Genomic DNA, 18,162 nt, shown 5'->3' on the forward strand with positions numbered 1-18,162 from the left:
AACATGTTAGGCTAATATAGCCGATCTGTAGAAATTCTTCAAACAGCCATGCTTCAAATTTATATATTTTTTGCCTTAAATTTTAATTGGATCTTAGAGTTATTCCGCTAACTGTGCTTTCTGTAAAATAGCTGTGCCTTGCTGTGCCTTGCGGCACAGATCTTACATGTCATCTGCTGTGGACACACTTCCTTCTAAAGCAGAGAACGTATCAGAAAGTGTACTAATGTAAAACCTGGATTAAGGATGATTTTATCAAAGAATTGTTCTTTATTCAGCTTTCAACACAAATAGCAGGAGCACATTTATTTACAGTATTAATTAACCACTGGGCATTAATATTTAGTAAAACACTAAATGTGAAGAAATCACCATGGAAACCATTAGAATGTATAACAAACAAAAGAAAAACATAAAAGCGGCTTATTATGGATGTAATTTCTAAATTGTAACATTTATTGAATCACTAAAAAGGTACATATATACACATAATGACGCAGTGCGATTGTGTCCTCATGTTATACAAGTACAATGCTACAAAATAGCACCACTTTATAGCATTACCTATATACGTAACATTTTAGTGATTTATTAAAGTTATGTTTTAGAAGCCATTTGATCCATGAGTAGCCACTTTTATGTTTTTCTGTTGTTAAAAGTCTAAAAGCCCTGAGTCTGGTGGTGGATCATTTCACCTATTGAACTAACAGTTATTTACTAAAACGAGAATTCAAAGTGAATCAAATTCAAGGACAAAGAATCTGAGATGGAATCATAGCTGTTCCAATTCAGCTTTTTGACCTATTGGGGGTAGGGGGGTAAATGCGCTCTAGTTTTGCCCCATTGTGGGGAGAATGAGCCCTAGTTTTGCCCTGTTTTGTGGGGTAATGGGCCCTAGTTTTGCTCAATTGTGGGGGTAATTGGCCCTATTTTTACCCCTGTTATGACTTGTCACACCCTCCCTTCCTTTGAGCGGATGTGTTTGGGTTCTGGTTACATATCTGAAGCTGCAGTGAGGTTTTATTCATTGCCGTTCAAGGTGAATTATGAAACTTTCTGATTGTTTCTGTAATAATTGGCCTGATTAAATGCCTGCTTTCTCAGAGTGGTCTCAGCCTACCGATTCAGCATGATGAGATTCATGATCCTGGCTGAAGTGATAATTCTAGCATTGGGCTTACTGTCATCTCTGATTTAATTTTTACTTACAGTTAAACCACATGATTTATGGGGTTAGTTTTCTGCAGGGGATTTAAAGGAAAGCAACGTTTTATACATTCCTGTCACGAAGACGTTAACCCCAGGCCTGAGCTCTCCTCAAGGGGCCCCGGCTCAACTAAACGACAGAAAGGAAGCAGAAAAAAAACTTGAACTTAATTTTCCTGTAACTGCGAGCGATTCTCTGAACCACAAAACATTTACATGGAAACAATGCTTATATTTCATTCAGTTTTATAACCAGTGCTGTTCTATTTCTGTTCAGACCCCTGAGATTAAAGGGGCTGTTGTGATAAACTTAATAATATTCTTATCGGCTAGATTAGTTAACCCCATGTGCTTATATAGAATTTCTCTCTTGATATCTGAACGTGCATGAGTGCACCTAAGGCATCATGGGACAGAAAAGTCCCCTCAATGTGGAAGTGCAACGGAGGTAATTTGTTACTTACCTCTGCTGCTTTATTTACTACATAACCACTATAAATAACCGCTGATCTGAGAGAAGGACATTGCAGCTCTCATTGAAGGTTCCTTCAAACCCTTATAACTAATGAGGTGTTTTTACCTTATAATTCCCTATAGGGCATATCTAGCTAGGCCCCCCTCCCCACACTTTAATGATTAAAAAAGGTGGGGGTTTATTTTTTGTTTATGTACGTGACTTCCAGCGTCTGGCAAAGCTCCCGGCACTGATCTACATCCGACGTCGCGGACGCAGTTGTGTGGTCCAATCACAGATTTCTCATCGAGATGCCTGTGATTTGATTGGACTGTTTCACTGGCTCACAGCACATGTACGCAATCTGAGACATCGAGGGCAGGGAGTAGGGAGGCATGAAGGGAGGGATGGATTTGTGTAAAAAATAAAATATCGGCTGTAATGGAAAGAGGGAGGGGTGGGTTGTGTGTGCTAAGGACAGACATAAAATATGCACAGAATTGACTTTTGGCAATCCCGAATAGAATTACTGACTCACAAATCACGTGTTTTGGGGGTGCAATTATGCACATGCATAATCATACCACCATGACCACTTCAAAATACTGAAGTGGTCATTGTGGTTGGAGTAACCCTTTAAGGTAAGACCGTCATAGTTTAGGACTCATGTCATTACTTTTCACTTTTCAGCATGAATTGCCATTCACGGATCAGACTTTGTTTTGGTTGAAGGGATACTTCAATTTGTAAACATCACAATCTAAATAATGTACCACAAAAGGTGCATAATACTTTTAATGTAGGCCTGCGGGTCATTTGTTCTGAGTGTGGGATGTCATGTAGAAACATAGGCTTGCAGTACTTTAAATCAGTCAGCCATATTAAATCAATCGGATTATGGTACTTGGAGTTTTTTCTTTCACTAACTAAACTATATCACAAGTTGTGTTGCTATTCATAGAGGTTGGACAAAACACTATTGAATACAAAAATTCAAATAAATGGTTTATTTCCTAGAATGTAAAATTTTGTATTAAAATGCTGTTCTCTTGGTGGCCGAACATGTGTGGTGCTAGTGGCAAAACAAGGTTTGTCTTAGCTGGGCTGCAGATATTAAATAGAGATTGCTCCTTAACAATAATGTGAGTGCATTATATCAGCTTGGACGGGAATCCTGCACGAGACAAACATTCTACCATAATTCCTCACTTTAGTGGAGCTGCCCAGGCATCTTAATCATTACATACCAGTTTAGTGGCTATGGTGCAATTAGGCTTCAGGGTCATCACCCAGTTCTTGTTTATTCTGTTATAGAGGTTTAACAAATACCCAGTGTTCCTAAGGCACCGTAGCCTGACACCCCCACTTTCACATATATCACAATATCAGTTTATCCAGATTTTAACACCATTATTTGGCTGGTCAGATAATGCGCTTAGCCAATCAGCACTGTCCAGTTATGGGTGTAAGTGATATAACTATTCCACCTGATCACTGCTGGCGAGTAGGGGCTGACCTGTAGGTGCCTCCCGAAAGGCAATGGAGTTATAACCACTATATTGGCATGTAGTGGTTATGGTGCACAGGCTGCCCATTTAAAGATAAAATGTAGGATGCATTGGGGTGGACAAGCATGTCCACACGTTGCCAGCAAGATCTGTACCCTTGTCTGTATCTGACCGTTTACTTCAATCGTCATCATATAGATGTCCACATGCATTTATGAACTAAACGTGCGTACATTATCACGTTTGAAAGCCAGGCGACATCTAGTGGACAAAACTGATTACTGCAATTGACTAATGTTGAAAATCTTTTTACAAAACTTTTTGTTTCCTTGAGAAGAAGTACATTGATTTCACTACTTTTTAGATAAACTGTGTAAAGTACATATACACGACGATACCACACATTGAAATGATAATGCTTTTAAAATGAATATTAATATATTAATGTCTCATTAATACATGGTTAATCTTGGCCTCACCCCATTCAGCATGTGCTCTCTTCTTCTGTTCTAAACCGGTTGTCCTGTTTCCACTAATTCTGTTATCTCACCTGCTCACTTCCCTTCACACCTTAAGTACATTCTTTAATATAAAGCCTCTAGTCTCTATCTTCTGCAATGCTCATATTATAAAATGATCTACTACTCAATCGTCAGCAAGCCAGGGTGGTTACACCAATAGTGAACAAAAACAAAAAAGAAAACCGCGCCCTTATTTGGATACGAACATACGTACTCAAATCCTTATGGTCATACAATTTCAATGGTATACCTAAAAAAAAAAGAAGAATATACAAAATAATAGTGTAACCCTGTAGGTAATCCAAAAACAATAGAGAAAATATATGGATATACACTCACATTTGGCAGAGCTAAATACAGAGCTCTGCTGTTTTAGCGCATAGACGGAATGATCCCCATCCTAGGATAAATATGAGGTGGTCCACGTCTTGATGGTCTCAAACAGAAAAAACAGGAGAATCCACATAGTGTAGTAAATACCAATATTGATATGTGTGGCGAAACCAACCTCGCCACTGGGCCCTGGAGAAGCCTGTTTGCTAGCCTCCTACCTGCTGACTATGGCCCCTGGGTTATTTGGGGCATATTGTACTTTATATTGCTGCTACTGCTCCTTTAAAATCAGCGATGGACATATTGGGACTTTTGGGACTACTGTCCCTTTAAGACTGTGGAGCATATTCCAGTATACTGCCTTTAATATTACATATGTATTTATGTGTTGAGTTTAACCTGGGATATGTATGCAGCATTCACCTGATTGTTCGGTAGAATCACTCCATTCATTATATTGAGTGAAACTACCGAACAACCAGACCACCCAGGAATAAGTGTGCCTCCAATTACAGTTTGCAACAATGTTGCAAACGGGTAATTGGCAATCAGTGTAATGTATTCTTTGTCCTCTGGGTGGCCGCCATTCGGGAAACAAACACGTGGCGGCGGCCATCTTAAACTACCGAACAGCGGTGTTTTGCCGTCGAGTGTCTGGAACTAAAATCGGACACTTGACTAGGCAAACACCGCTGAGACCTCCATACTTCCAGAAATTCGTATAGAAACTACCGAATGACCCGCCGTTCGGTAGAAAGAACCCCACAAACAAGGGAATTCATTCAAACCCTCTCCAGGCTCTATAACACAGGCAATTCGTCTGTTTTCATTCCCTTGTTTGTGACCGACCGCAGGGCCAAAATGCATGGAACTGTTTTCGGATACTTTACCCATGCGGTCGGTCAAATCTTTGGAACCCCATATCTCACGAACCGTTCATCCGAATGACTTGAATTTTGAATATGTTGTCCCCCTGAATAAGGGCTATCCAGCGATGCTGGATTTAAAGGTGTACCCCCGGGTTTTAGGGTACATCCAGAACTTGGCTGAAAAGGTGTACCGGATAATTGGGTTTAATGTTATCTGAGGGGAGGGGATGTGTGGGCTGAACCATGTATGTGATTGGATATTTTATGCCTCCTCCTGGGTGTGGACTGTATGTGTATTATTGTAATAAAAGCCGGGCTGGATGAGCCAGTCCAGAGTTCCTGTTTTACCCTCAAAGTGATGTGTCGTCTCATTATTGGGGGGAAGGATTTATTGCATGCTGTTCCAGTTGACTGCTAGGAGTACAAGCCTATTCGTATGGTTCCTATTCAATGGTCTACAGCATTCATATGCTTGGGAGAATTTAAAAGGTTTCTCGGATTCGGTGATTGTGGTGTCTGCCAGAGTGCTTGGAGTCCTCAGGAAGCACTAGGAGCATCCATTAACGGAGGTACTCAGTCGGGGTGCCAGGCGATCCGTTACATTGGTGGCAAGCGGTGGGATGGCGTCCTAGTGCGAGGTAAAGCAGCTCGGAGACACAGTTCGTTTGGATTACAAAGGGAGGACAACGCTAGTACCCGTACAGCGTCCCTATCCACAAAAGAAGCAACTGCAGCAGAGCAAGCATGGCGCCTGGCTACACTCAGGAGCGGTTGGACAGAGAGATTGCCATACGGCTGGCTTTCTTTGGACCCAACCCCTCTGAGAAAATTGTGCAGTTCATAAGGGAATCAACGGCAGATTTCCTGCATCGCCTAGCAGATTTAGACAAAAAGAGAGCTGAAGGGGTCGTCCTTCCTCCCCAGCGGCAGTCTACGGTTCAGGGAGAGGAACCTGTTATCCCCTCTCCCCAGCGGCTGAAGGTGTGTAAGGGAGAGGAGTTTGTTACCCCCTCTCCCAACCGACAACCTAACCCACCAAGGGGAGACAGTAAACCCCTCACCAGCGCAGATGGGACCGTGGTCTCTGCGCCCTGCCTACAGGGAGTACAGAGGGTCAGCCCTGCTCCCCAGCTGCTGAAAGTGTGTAAGGGAGAGGAGTTTGTTACCCCCTCTCCCCAGCGGCAGCTTAGCGCACCAAGGGGAGACAGTAAGCCCCACACCAGCGCAGATGGGACCGTGGTCTCTGCGCCCAAGTTACAGGGAGCTGAAGGGGCCGTCCTCCCTCCCCAGCGGCAGTGTGATTTGTTGGGAATTGGGAGCCCAGTCTCCATTCCCCAGCGGCAGTGTGAATTGCAGGGAATTGGGAGCCCAGTCTCCATTCCCCAGCGGCAGGCTGAGTTACAGGGGGCAGAGGTAGTTGGTCCTACCCCCCAGCAGCAGAGTGATATGCCGGGAAGGCAGTGTGAAGTGCAGGGAGAGGAGAGCAGCGTCCTCCCTCCCCAGCGGAAGGCTGAGTTACAGGGGGCAGAGGTAGTTGGTCCTACCCCCCAGCAGCAGCGTGATTTTTTGGGAATAGAGAGCCCAGTCTCTATTCCCCAGCAGCAGGACACTGAATTGGGAGGAGAGACAGTCGGTCTCCCTCCACAAAGACTGAAAGTAGGCATGGGAGAGGAGATTGTTACCTCCTCTCCCCAGCGGCAGATCATCAATGGGCAGAGTGTTCTAATGGGAGAGGAGATTGTTACCACCTCTCCCCAGCGGCGGATCATCAATGGGCAGAGTGTTCTAATGGGAGAGGAGCTGGTTACCACCTCTCCCCAGCGGCAGCTTAATGTATCCAAAGGGGAGACAGTCGGTCTCCCCCTCTGGCAGCAGAGCGGTGCATCTAAAGGGGAGACAGTCGGTCTCCAGCAGCAGAGCTGTGCATCTAAAGGGGAGACAGTCGGTCTCCAGCAAGGCTCCAACCAGACTACTCCCGGGGTAGTGCTGGCACCAGGGCAGAGTACCGCTGGGCTCTGCCCACTCAGCAACCCACCAAAACAGCCTACCAGTCCCCCACACAGCCATGGTGAGGCACCTGGACCTGGACAAGTTTTTCTCTTACTCAGGTGTAGTAACCATTTATTGTGGGTGGGCTGTACTGCTGTTTCTGTTTTGTGGGTGGGCTGCTGGACTAACAAGGGCACTGACTGGCAAGAGGTCAGGTACCCTGTTAGTCTGTTTGGAAAAGGGGAGAAATGTGGCGAAACCAACCTCGCCACTGGGCCCTGGAGAAGCCTGTTTGCTAGCCTCCTACCTGCTGACTATGGCCCCTGGGTTATTTGGGGCATATTGTACTTTATATTGCTGCTACTGGCCCTTTAAAATCAGCGATGGACATATTGGGACTTTTGGGACTACTGTCCCTTTAAGACTGTGGAGCATATTCCAGTATACTGCCTTTAATATTACATATGTATTTATGTGTTGAGTTTAACCTGGGATATGTATGCAGCATTCACCTGATTGTTCGGTAGAATCACTCCATTCATTATATTGAGTGAAACTACCGAACAACCAGACCACCCAGGAATAAGTGTGCCTCCAATTACAGTTTGCAACAATGTTGCAAACGGGTAATTGGCAATCAGTGTAATGTATTCTTTGTCCTCTGGGTGGCCGCCATTCGGGAAACAAACACGTGGCGGCGGCCATCTTAAACTACCGAACAGCAGTGTTTTGCCGTCGAGTGTCTGGAACTAAAATCGGACACTTGACTAGGCAAACACCGCTGAGACCTCCATACTTCCAGAAATTCGTATAGAAACTACCGAATGACCCGCCGTTCGGTAGAAAGAACCCCACAAACAAGGGAATTCATTCAAACCCTCTCCAGGCTCTATAACACAGGCAATTCGTCTGTTTTCATTCCCTTGTTTGTGACCGACTGCAGGGCCAAAATGCATGGAACTGTTTTCGGATACTTTACCCATGCGGTCGGTCAAATCTTTGGAACCCCATATCTCACGAACCGTTCATCCGAATGACTTGAATTTTGAATATGTTGTCCCCCTGAATAAGGGCTATCCAGCGATGCTGGATTTAAAGGTGTACCCCCGGGTTTTGGGGTACATCCAGAACTTGGCTGAAAAGGTGTACCGGATAATTGGGTTTAATGTTATCTGAGGGGAGGGGATGTGTGGGCTGAACCATGTATGTGATTGGATATTTTATGCCTCCCCCTGGGTGTGGACTGTATGTGTATTATTGTAATAAAAGCCGGGCTGGATGAGCCAGTCCAGAGTTCCTGTTTTACCCTCAAAGTGATGTGTCGTCTCATTATTGGGGGGAAGGATTTATTGCATGCTGTTCCAGTTGACTGCTAGGAGTACAAGCCTATTCGTATGGTTCCTATTCAATGGTCTACAGCATTCATATGCTTGGGAGAATTTAAAAGGTTTCTCGGATTCGGTGATTGCGGTGTCTGCCAGAGTGCTTGGAGTCCTCAGGAAGCACTAGGAGCATCCATTAACGGAGGTACTCAGTCGGGGTGCCAGGTGATCCGTTACAATATGGGTGACAAGTGAATAGACAATATAGTACTCACATTTACCAGAGCGTACCTCGCTCTAGTTAGTAGCGCATAGGTGGTATAATCCCCACCAAGGAACAAAGATGTAAACCAGGAACAAAATATATAATGGAAATCTCAGAGTAATAAAAAATAAAATATAACTATTTATTATACATATAAATCAATAAAAAACAATGTAAATAAAATACTCTATGAGAAAGTCCATAAAAAATGTGAGTGTATATCCATATATTGTCTCTATTGTTTTTGGATTACCTACAGGGTTACACTATTATTTTGTATATTCTTCTTTTTTTTTTAGGTATACCATTGAAATTGTATGACCATAAGGATTTGAGTACGTATGTTCGTATCCAAATAAGGGCGCGGTTTTCTTTTTTCTTTTTGTTCACTATTGTTTTATCATAAGGTGGGGAATCCTTGTGTTGGTCACTGCTGCCCATCATATATCACTTATACCACTATAGCGAGCGCCTATACTCTGTTTGTCTTGGTTACACCAATTAGACCACTCACATTTAATTTAAAAAAAAAAAAAAAAATTTTTTTGTTTACCTCAAAGAGTTGTAACTTAAGATAATGAATCCGTCCTGTGTTGTGGCTGATGATTTAGACACAATTCTAAAACAAATCTGGATTTCAGGATCCATTTTTGATCCAGAATCAATTCAAATGAATTCTGATGCAAAAACATTTAAAAATGCTGCAATTATATGAAAAGTGACTATATGACACAAAGTTTGGTAATATTCTGCATTCACGTTTTGTGAAAAGGTTTTGTTTTTGAAAGATGATTCCACGGGATGACCTTCTATTTATTGTTTTTTGCAGTCGTACTTTGTGACAGATTATGATCCAACCATTGAGGATTCGTACACCAAGCAGTGCGTCATCGATGACCGTGCCGCTAGATTGGACAGTAAGTATCTATGAACTAATGGTCATTTACATCAACGCAAAACTAGATAAACCCAGCTGCCTATTGCATTTGTACATTCACTCCCAATAAAGGACACATTGTGGAGGGTTCTTCCATCTGTGGACGAGGTGAAATTTAACCGAAAATGCACAGGAATCATGCTCAATAAACACCTACATCAAGATTAGCCACAGCGACATGTAGATCAGACCCAACTCTTATTAAGATTCCGAATCCCAATTTTAAGATCCAATGTAAGTTGCAGAATGAATTCCGTTCGGGATTGTTTTCTGTGAGTAATTGTAAAGTAGAAGGATAGAAATCCATACTGTGTGTGTGTATGTCAGTGGTTTAAGTGGCAGCGCATTTTCTTCACAGCACTTGGGGGGGATTTAATTCGATTTTTTTTCTTTTCACAGTTCTGGACACAGCGGGACAGGAGGAATTTGGGGCCATGCGAGAGCAGTACATGAGGACTGGAGAGGGATTTTTACTGGTGTTCTCCGTGACAGATAGGGGAAGGTACAGAATTTTATTGTTTTAATTGGTACTTTAAATGCATATACATGGCTCCTGCTACAGAATAAAGTATATTTCATATATATCAGAGTGTTATATTATCATTTAGGACAGCAGTCTAGTGGCCAATTATTTTAGAATTAAAAGTATATATAAAATATAGCTTTATGTACAAAGCACCACAAACAAACCATTTCTGCTCTTTTTAAAGGAGCACTGTACCGCTAGGAACACATATCTGATGTGGCCAATTAGTTCAGGCTCCCCCCCAAATTATTCTCTATGACAGTCCGTGATGTTACGGGATGAGAGGCAGGAAGTAACAGTCTCGGCTCTCATACACAGCGGTCTTGGAGGAGTGGCTTGAAGACGCGCTTCCAAGCCTTCTAATTATTAAAATAAAAGGTTTTAAGGGGGGCTAGGACTGAAGGCACTATAAACTTTTACAAGATGAAGTTGTTATAGTGCCCACAGTGTTCCTTTTATACTTGGATAATGTTCTGCAGAAAAGTTAAAATCATTGCACGGGCTAATGTGTTACCCAAGTTATTCCTATGGATTTTGCATCGCGTAATTAATTTAAAATGGGAACATTGTGCAGGCGTTTAATTGTAGTTAAAATGTAATGCTATTTTATGTCTAATTTGTTGTAGCTTTGAAGAGATTTATAAATTCCAAAGACAGATCCTACGGGTAAAAGACCGAGATGAATTCCCCATGATACTAGTTGGTAACAAAGCAGACCTGGAACATCAGAGACAGGTAATGTTATGCCCCCAGGTGGGGAATGGAGGTATTGCAGACAAACTGACAAGATTTGTATTTCATTACTGATGATACTGGAGGTGGTTTTCATCTCTAATACGTTTGGGGCTTTTTGAAAGTGATTCTTTGTTCTAGCTGCCATAGGAGAAATTATACATAGTCCCTGGTTCTGTTATCTCGCCAACATTAGAACTTGACCCTGTTGCACAGGATTCTGAATCCTCATTATGAACAGAGCTTGAGTGATGAGATTCAGCTACATTACCGTGAATCTGCGGACTGTCCTGGCTTGTCAGCTTGTAGTGGTGCTTCTATAAGTACCAATGCGGAGACTACATTGCTGCTCTAATTGGGCAGGAGTAGGCAAACTTTGTCACTCCAAATATTGTGGACTACATCTCCCCTAATGCTTTGCCAGATTTTGTTGATGTAGTCCACAAAATCACATTTGTGCCTACCATTGCCCTAGAGGGAGCATCAGATCAGGAGGGATTTATGTTTGTTATAAAAGTAAAGAGAAGTAAAGAAAAAAATGGGCGAAATAATTATATTATTGTTATAAATATATGCGACTTTAATTCTAAGAGTGAAAGAAACCATAAATTTTTTTCTAAAGAAGTCACATTAATTGTTCAAAGCAACTATATCTTCCTCTTTAAACCTGACCTTCAGTGTTAAGGGGGAAGACCACATAAAAACACAACCCAATATATTATAGCAAACTCAGCGGTCCTTTGCAGTATCATACCCAGACTCCTATTCGGAGCGGTATCATACCCAGAGTCCCATTCGGAGCAGTATCATACCCAGTCTCTCATTCAGGGCGGTATCATACCCAGTCTCCAATTCGGAGCGGTATCATACCCAGTCCCCCATTCGGAACGGTATCATGCCCAGTCTCCAATTCGGAGCGGTATCATACCCAGTCTCTCATTCGGAGCGGTATCATACCCAGTCTCTCATTCGGAGCGGCATCATAACCAGTCTCCAATTCAGAACGGTATCATACCCAGTCTCCTATTCGGAGCGGTATCATACCCAGTCTCTCATTCGGAGCGGTGTCATACCCAGTGTCTCATTCGGAGTGGTATCATACCCAGTCTCTCATTCGGAGCGGCATCATACCCAGTCTCCAATTCGGAGCGGTATCATACCCAGTCTCCCATTCGGAGCGGTATCATACCCAGTCCCCCATTCGGAGCGGTATCATACCCAGTCTCTCATTCGGAGCGGCATCATAACCAGTCTCCAATTCAGAACGGTATCATACCCAGTCTCCTATTCGGAGCGGTATCATACCCAGTCTCCAATTCGGAGCGGTATCATACCCAGTCTCCATTTCGGAGCGGTATCATACCCAGTCTCTCATTCGGAGCGGTATCATACCCAGTCTCTCATTCGGAGCGGTATCATACCCAGTCTCTCATTCGGAGCGGTATCATACCCAGTCTCCAATTCGGAGCATTATCATACCCAGTCTCCCATTCAGAGCGGTATCATACCCAGTCCCCCATTCGGAGCGGTATCATACCCAGTCTCCAATTCGGAGCGGTATCATACCCAGTCTCCATTTCGGAGCGGTATCATACCCAGTCTCTCATTCGGATCGGTATCATACCCAGTCTCTCATTCGGAGCGGTATCATACCCAGTCTCTCATTCGGAGCAGTATCATACCCAATCTCCCATTCGGAGCGGTATCATACCCAGTCTCCAATTCGGAGCATTATCATACCCAGTCTCCCATTCAGAGTGGTATCATACCCAGTCCCCCATTCGGAGCGGTATCATACCCAGTCTCCCATTCGGAGAGTTATTATGCCCAGTCCCCCATTCGGAGCGGTATCATACCCAGTCTCTCATTCGGAGCGGCATCATAACCAGTCTCCAATTCAGAACGGTATCATACCCAGTCTCCTATTCGGAGCGGTATCATACCCAGTCTCCTATTCGGAGCGGTATCATACCCAGTCTCCAATTCGGAGCGGTATCATACCCAGTCTCCATTTCGGAGCGGTATCATACCCAGTCTCTCATTCGGAGCGGTATCATACCCAGTCTCTCATTCGGAGCGGTATCATACCCAGTCTCTCATTCGGAGCGGTATCATACCCAGTCTCTCATTCGGAGCGGTATCATACCCAATCTCCCATTCGGAGCGGTATCATACCCAGTCTCCAATTCGGAGCATTATCATACCCAGTCTCCCATTCAGAGCGGTATCATACCCAGTCCCCCATTCGGAGCGGTATCATACCCAGTCTCTCATTCGGAGCGGTATCATAACCAGCCTCCAACTCAGAGCGGTATCATACCCAGTCTCTCATTCGGAGCGGTATCATACCCAGTCTCTCATTCGGAGCGGTATCATACCCAGTCTCTCATTCGGAGCGGTATCATAACCAGCCTCCAACTCAGAGCGGTATCATACCCAGTCTCCAATTCGGAGCGGTATCATACCCAGTCTCTCATTCGGAGCTGTATCATACCCAGTCTCCCATTCAGAGAGTTATTATGCCCAGTCTCCCATTCGGAGCGGTATCATGCCCAGTCTCCCATTCGGAGCGGTATCATGCCCAGTCTCCCATTCGGAGCAGTAACATGCCCAGACTTGGATTTGACACCATAGAGGGCATCACTTTTCAACCACTGCCCAGCTATCTGTTTAAGTCATGTATGGAGAGAAACCTATGGCATGCCTGTCAGCTCTACTGCTGTCATACTATATGAGACCCTCCGATGGTGCACACCATTTATTCTGCAGACTCCAGGCAAATCTACGGCCTGACGTCGTCAAGACCACATGAAACCCCCATCCAGTATATTTTGGGGTGCAAGCTGGACAGGCTGAAAGCGTAAATACAATAGCAATAATATAAACAAATGAGATGAAGACCATGATTAGAATAAGGAATGTAACCCTGACAACAGCTGTGGATATATGGAACCTGGTTACTGCAGAGGTTTTAAATCATTCATGTGATGAGTCATTTGTTATTAGAAATAACTGGCAGATTGATTAATTAGCTCTAATTAGATCTCAAACTATGGGTTTATACTGGGAAATTGCTAGCGAGTTACTATTAAAATAGACAGTGTTTGTCTCTTGGTCACTGCACTCGATAAGTGGCTACTAACCCTTATCCGTTCCTGTATTCCACTATATGAAAGAATAAAAGTTAGTTAAAATAAACCAGGGTGTTGATTCTAATTAAAATTTTGGTTTTCTGTCTGATTAAAGCAGTGAAGTCTCCTATCTTGTAGCGAGGCCCAGATTTGCAACAAACAGATCATTAGATACAGCGTTGCCACACTGTGTTTCCATAATCGGCAGCTGGTTTGGTTCTGTCGTACCCAGCATGGCAGGTTTCACATGGCAAGATACAATATATTTTATTGAATGACGATGGTTATAGTTTAACTTCCACCATAGCATTGCCTGATGGGATTCCCAGCCGGGAGTGTTCCATTAATAATAAACGTTCACTTACAATGTTCTTGGCAAAAACTCTCACAAAATGCTGCCACTCAGTTCGATTATTTTAGGTGATCCAGCCCAGACTGCGATGCTTTGAGAGGAAATAGAAGAGCTCTGATTTCAAATACAATCTTCATCTCTTTCAGGTAACGCAAGAGGAGGGGCAACAACTGGCTAGACAGCTTAAAGTTACATATATGGAAGCATCCGCGAAAATACGAATGAATGTAGACCAGGCTTTTCATGAATTAGTTCGAGTTGTACGGTGGGTGTATTTTATTTTACATGACGGCCATATCTTTTTAACTCCTTACACTCATGCACGGATGCCTTAACTATTCCAATTTATGCAGAATAAATAACGGTTCAGGCAGTCCAGGATAACAAAAATAGCAGTTTTATTGGGGCAGAAGCAGCAACGTTTCGACCCTACCAGGTCTTTATCAAGCTTCTTGGAAGGGAGGCCTGGCCAGCCCTGGCTTCAGAGCACCTGGGTTATTTGGTGAGAGCGGTATCCAGTTTGTCTCTATTAACTATTCCAATTGGCCTTTCTCCAAGATAAATCTATAAAAAGTCAAACAATATTAATTACTTAGGGAGCGTTATTTGTCCTGTTTCTGTAAAAAAAAACTGCAGTGCTGAAACAATATTTCTATTTTAATATTTCAATTGCATTGATTCAGGGGACATTTCCTCACCTGTCACGTGAGTCCTCTGTCCCTTGCTATAGCAGTTAACTCTTTCCTCGGCAAAGGCAACGATAGACATTTAAAATATTATAGAAGTGTCAGATTATGGTGCACGGCGCTGCCAGTACTGGCCTGATACTGGCAGATGGTTTGTGGGTCCGGTGCTCTCACCCTGCTAATTAAAAGGCTTTATGTTAACAAGCTTATATTGTGCTGCCACATATAAATCACTGCAGTTTCTTGTAGCTGGTTCTGTAGTCTCACTTACGCAGGTATTATTTATGGGTTTATAGGGGCAATGGGAGGGCCATAACTGGCTGAAAACTTTGCCCCCTAAAATTAAAATGTATATTGCCCTCTAAATATATATTTTTTAATGTATCTCCATTATATCTATTAAAATAATGCATCACCTCTGAGTATTCATATGTTATTTAGCAATGTGTTGTAGTAATTCAATTGTAATTAAAGGGGTATTTAAGTACCATAACCACTACAGACCATTATGATGCTAGGAGGTTGCAAGCGCCATTCCTATGTCTCTGTGTCACTTGCAAGCATTAGCAATGTGTTGTCCATATTTAGAGGATGCGAAAGGCTGATACGAACTCCCTCGTTACCAATTTGGAAAACAAGTTGCCAGACCAAGGATGCCTGGGAGACCTCAGCTTGCAAACTGACCGAGAACCAGGGGATCGCCCTAGCACAAACACTGGAACTTGATGTAGTGATTATGGTGCTTGGATGGCCCCTTTAAATAAAAATTATCTATCCTGAGAGGCTATAATATTACATGTGTAGCAGTACCAAAAACAACAGCTTCTAAGAGATCCTTAACTGTGCTAAGATATGAATTGTTTTGCTGTTTAAAGGACATTTCTTTATTTTCGCATTGTTTTCTGTCTGCAGGAAATTTCAGGAACAAGAATGTCCTCCGTCACCGGAGCCAACGCGGAAGGAAAAGGCCAAGAAAGGGTGTCACTGTGTCATCTTCTAAGAGAACTGGCATTTAGTATCTTTTTCCTCCATCCAAATATAATGTCTAGACATTATCCTATTTTCTCGGTATCCATCGCTAAGATGGCCTTTTACCTCCGAGCATGATGTGCTTATTCACTGCACACTGCAAGGTTATTTACTTAAGTTTCTATGGTCAGGATTTTAAGGAGTCATTTACAGTCCGCACATAGAGAAATCTACTGGACAGGTGGATTTAAAAACCATGGAGTGGATGGAGGCACACAGGAACCCATCCTGGCAAGGTGCTACAGTATTACCAAATTTGGAATCCCAGGAGCAGGAATTGCGGCCACTCATAAGTGACAGACCTGCTCCCAACATCTCACGTGTCCTCAGTTCTACAACGGGCAGATCATCGGTCATGGAAAGGAAAGCCACTGCCTTCTAGAATTCTTTTTATAGGCTCATCTTTTAACCCAGCGTCTGTCGGCATACGTTACTGCTCGATGCAGTCTGCTGGCAGCAAAAATATTCAGACAAAAGACAATCATATTTCTGCCACCATTTGTGCCAATAAACAACCACCAGATTTTTTTTTTTACAAGATTAACGGAGGCTATTATTTGCCTTCATCGTTTTCTTTTAACATTTGCCTTTTTTGATGTCACATTTTATAAAAGAAAGGATTGCCTGTGCCGGTGATATCAGTGATTCCTGATACATAAAATCTAATTTTGGAAAGTGCTCAAAAAATGTGAAAATCAATAGGTTAAGGAGAGATGTTCGAATTCTGCGCACTAGTCTGAAATTATATTTCTTGTTAATGGTTTGTATTGATAGCGTTTCTGTGTATGTCTCATACAGTGTCTTGCAGGATTCAACATTATGTCTTCTCACAACGAATAGAGGATGTATTCATTTAAAGATCTCTCGTTTGAACAGAGGTGGAAGAATCTGTGAGTTCAGGAAAAGCCGGATACATACAATATATTACTTTACAGTTTACAAACAAGCCAAAATACTCACCGTTGAGTACATAAATCTCTAAACTGGCAATAAAAGTTATGGGTAAAATTGCTAAATAATATTTACCCAACACATTTTATAATAAAATTATTGATTTGAAGGATATTCAATACATTGAGATCTTTTAAAAAATGTTTAAATACTACAAATACTCGTTACTATTAGAGAAAAGTGCATGGTATGTGAACTCCATTGTTATTGTGTGGTATGGCATAGGTTTACAGTTTATACGATGTGCTTATTCACTTAAGTTACTTAAGTTTCTATGGTCAGGATTTTAAGGAGACTTTCAGATTTTAGACAATTCACAGTTAAGTGAATAATCTTGTATGGGTTTTCTCCTTTTAAGTATCACAGTAATCACGCTCATGTGCGGTTACAACAAACACAATGCAAGAACATGCTACAACACACAGTGAAAAACCTCAAACCGTCTCCTACTGAGCCAACATGAGCTTTATTAGAAGTTAAATCCAAAGAACTGAGTCCAAGTCAATAGAATTTGTAAACTCTGATAATTTTAATTTTAGTTTATCTTTAGTGATTTTCTAGAATTATGTATATTTTTTTGAATTTTGTTGTTGCTGGGAGATGTCTCATTAGGTAGTTCTGTCAGAATTCCACTAGACAAACCTATATGAAACATGAAAATTACTACACCAATTTGACTACACCAGATAAGTATAAGTATATCTAGATACCATTGTTACTTAATTGGAGGTATCATATATATACATACTGTTTGTATCTTTATGAAACATGAAAAGCCTGGAACTGGGTGTAATTGGTTAATTCCTGATGGCTGCTTTCTGTTACTCCAACCAATAGGAATCAGCCTTTCAGGAAGACTGTGATATCTGGCCCTTGGGCTCCAGTTCTGGAATTCTCAGGGACTCTAATGCTGTATATCTATAAAAAGAAAACAGAAAACAACAATAGTGTAACACTATTGCAGCAAGAAATAAAATGCGCAAATAAAGTTGCACTCGTAGGATGGAGAATGGTATATCGCCTTAGGGTGCCTCCCCTGATGTAGGTGGGGGGGCTAATCCAAATCACCTCCTGTCCTTTCAGCAGCACTGCAGTATGAAGGGCAGGACTCAAGTTGAAAAGATAAAGTAACCACTGTTTTATTATTAAAATCAATGTGTAAAAAGCACAATGATATAAAAGATATATAAATAATGGTTGCTCAGTATGGTCCTACATGTTTCCTCAGGGACCTTCAAAGGTTTGCAGCAACAAGAATATTTTTTTTTGGTTGGTTGTTTTCAAACTAAATTTTCAAGGAATATATTCTGGGATATTCCTGGAGGAAGCCACTATCCATTGAGATAAGTGC

At 42.4% G+C, this 18,162-nt stretch overlaps 1 protein-coding gene across 2 annotated transcripts in view; it reads left to right on the plus strand.

Annotated features, from left to right (window-relative positions):
* RRAS2 (RAS related 2) overlaps positions 1 to 16,907 on the plus strand; it is a 59,593-nt gene extending 42,686 nt beyond the window's left edge. For both annotated transcript variants that reach the window (XM_063437439.1, XM_063437440.1), the window contains exons 2-7: positions 9,297 to 9,384; positions 9,804 to 9,906; positions 10,557 to 10,665; positions 14,292 to 14,410; positions 15,744 to 15,939; positions 16,001 to 16,907. In XM_063437439.1, coding sequence (XP_063293509.1) covers positions 9,297 to 9,384; positions 9,804 to 9,906; positions 10,557 to 10,665; positions 14,292 to 14,410; positions 15,744 to 15,831 — 507 coding nt within the window. In that variant the 3' untranslated portion in view covers positions 15,832 to 15,939; positions 16,001 to 16,907. The remainder of the gene's footprint in view (positions 1 to 9,296; positions 9,385 to 9,803; positions 9,907 to 10,556; positions 10,666 to 14,291; positions 14,411 to 15,743; positions 15,940 to 16,000) is intronic.
* The last annotated feature ends 1,255 nt before the right edge of the window (positions 16,908 to 18,162 follow it).

The sequence above is a fragment of the Pelobates fuscus genome, chromosome 12, assembly GCF_036172605.1.
Source record: "Pelobates fuscus isolate aPelFus1 chromosome 12, aPelFus1.pri, whole genome shotgun sequence".
NCBI lineage: Eukaryota > Metazoa > Chordata > Amphibia > Anura > Pelobatidae > Pelobates > Pelobates fuscus.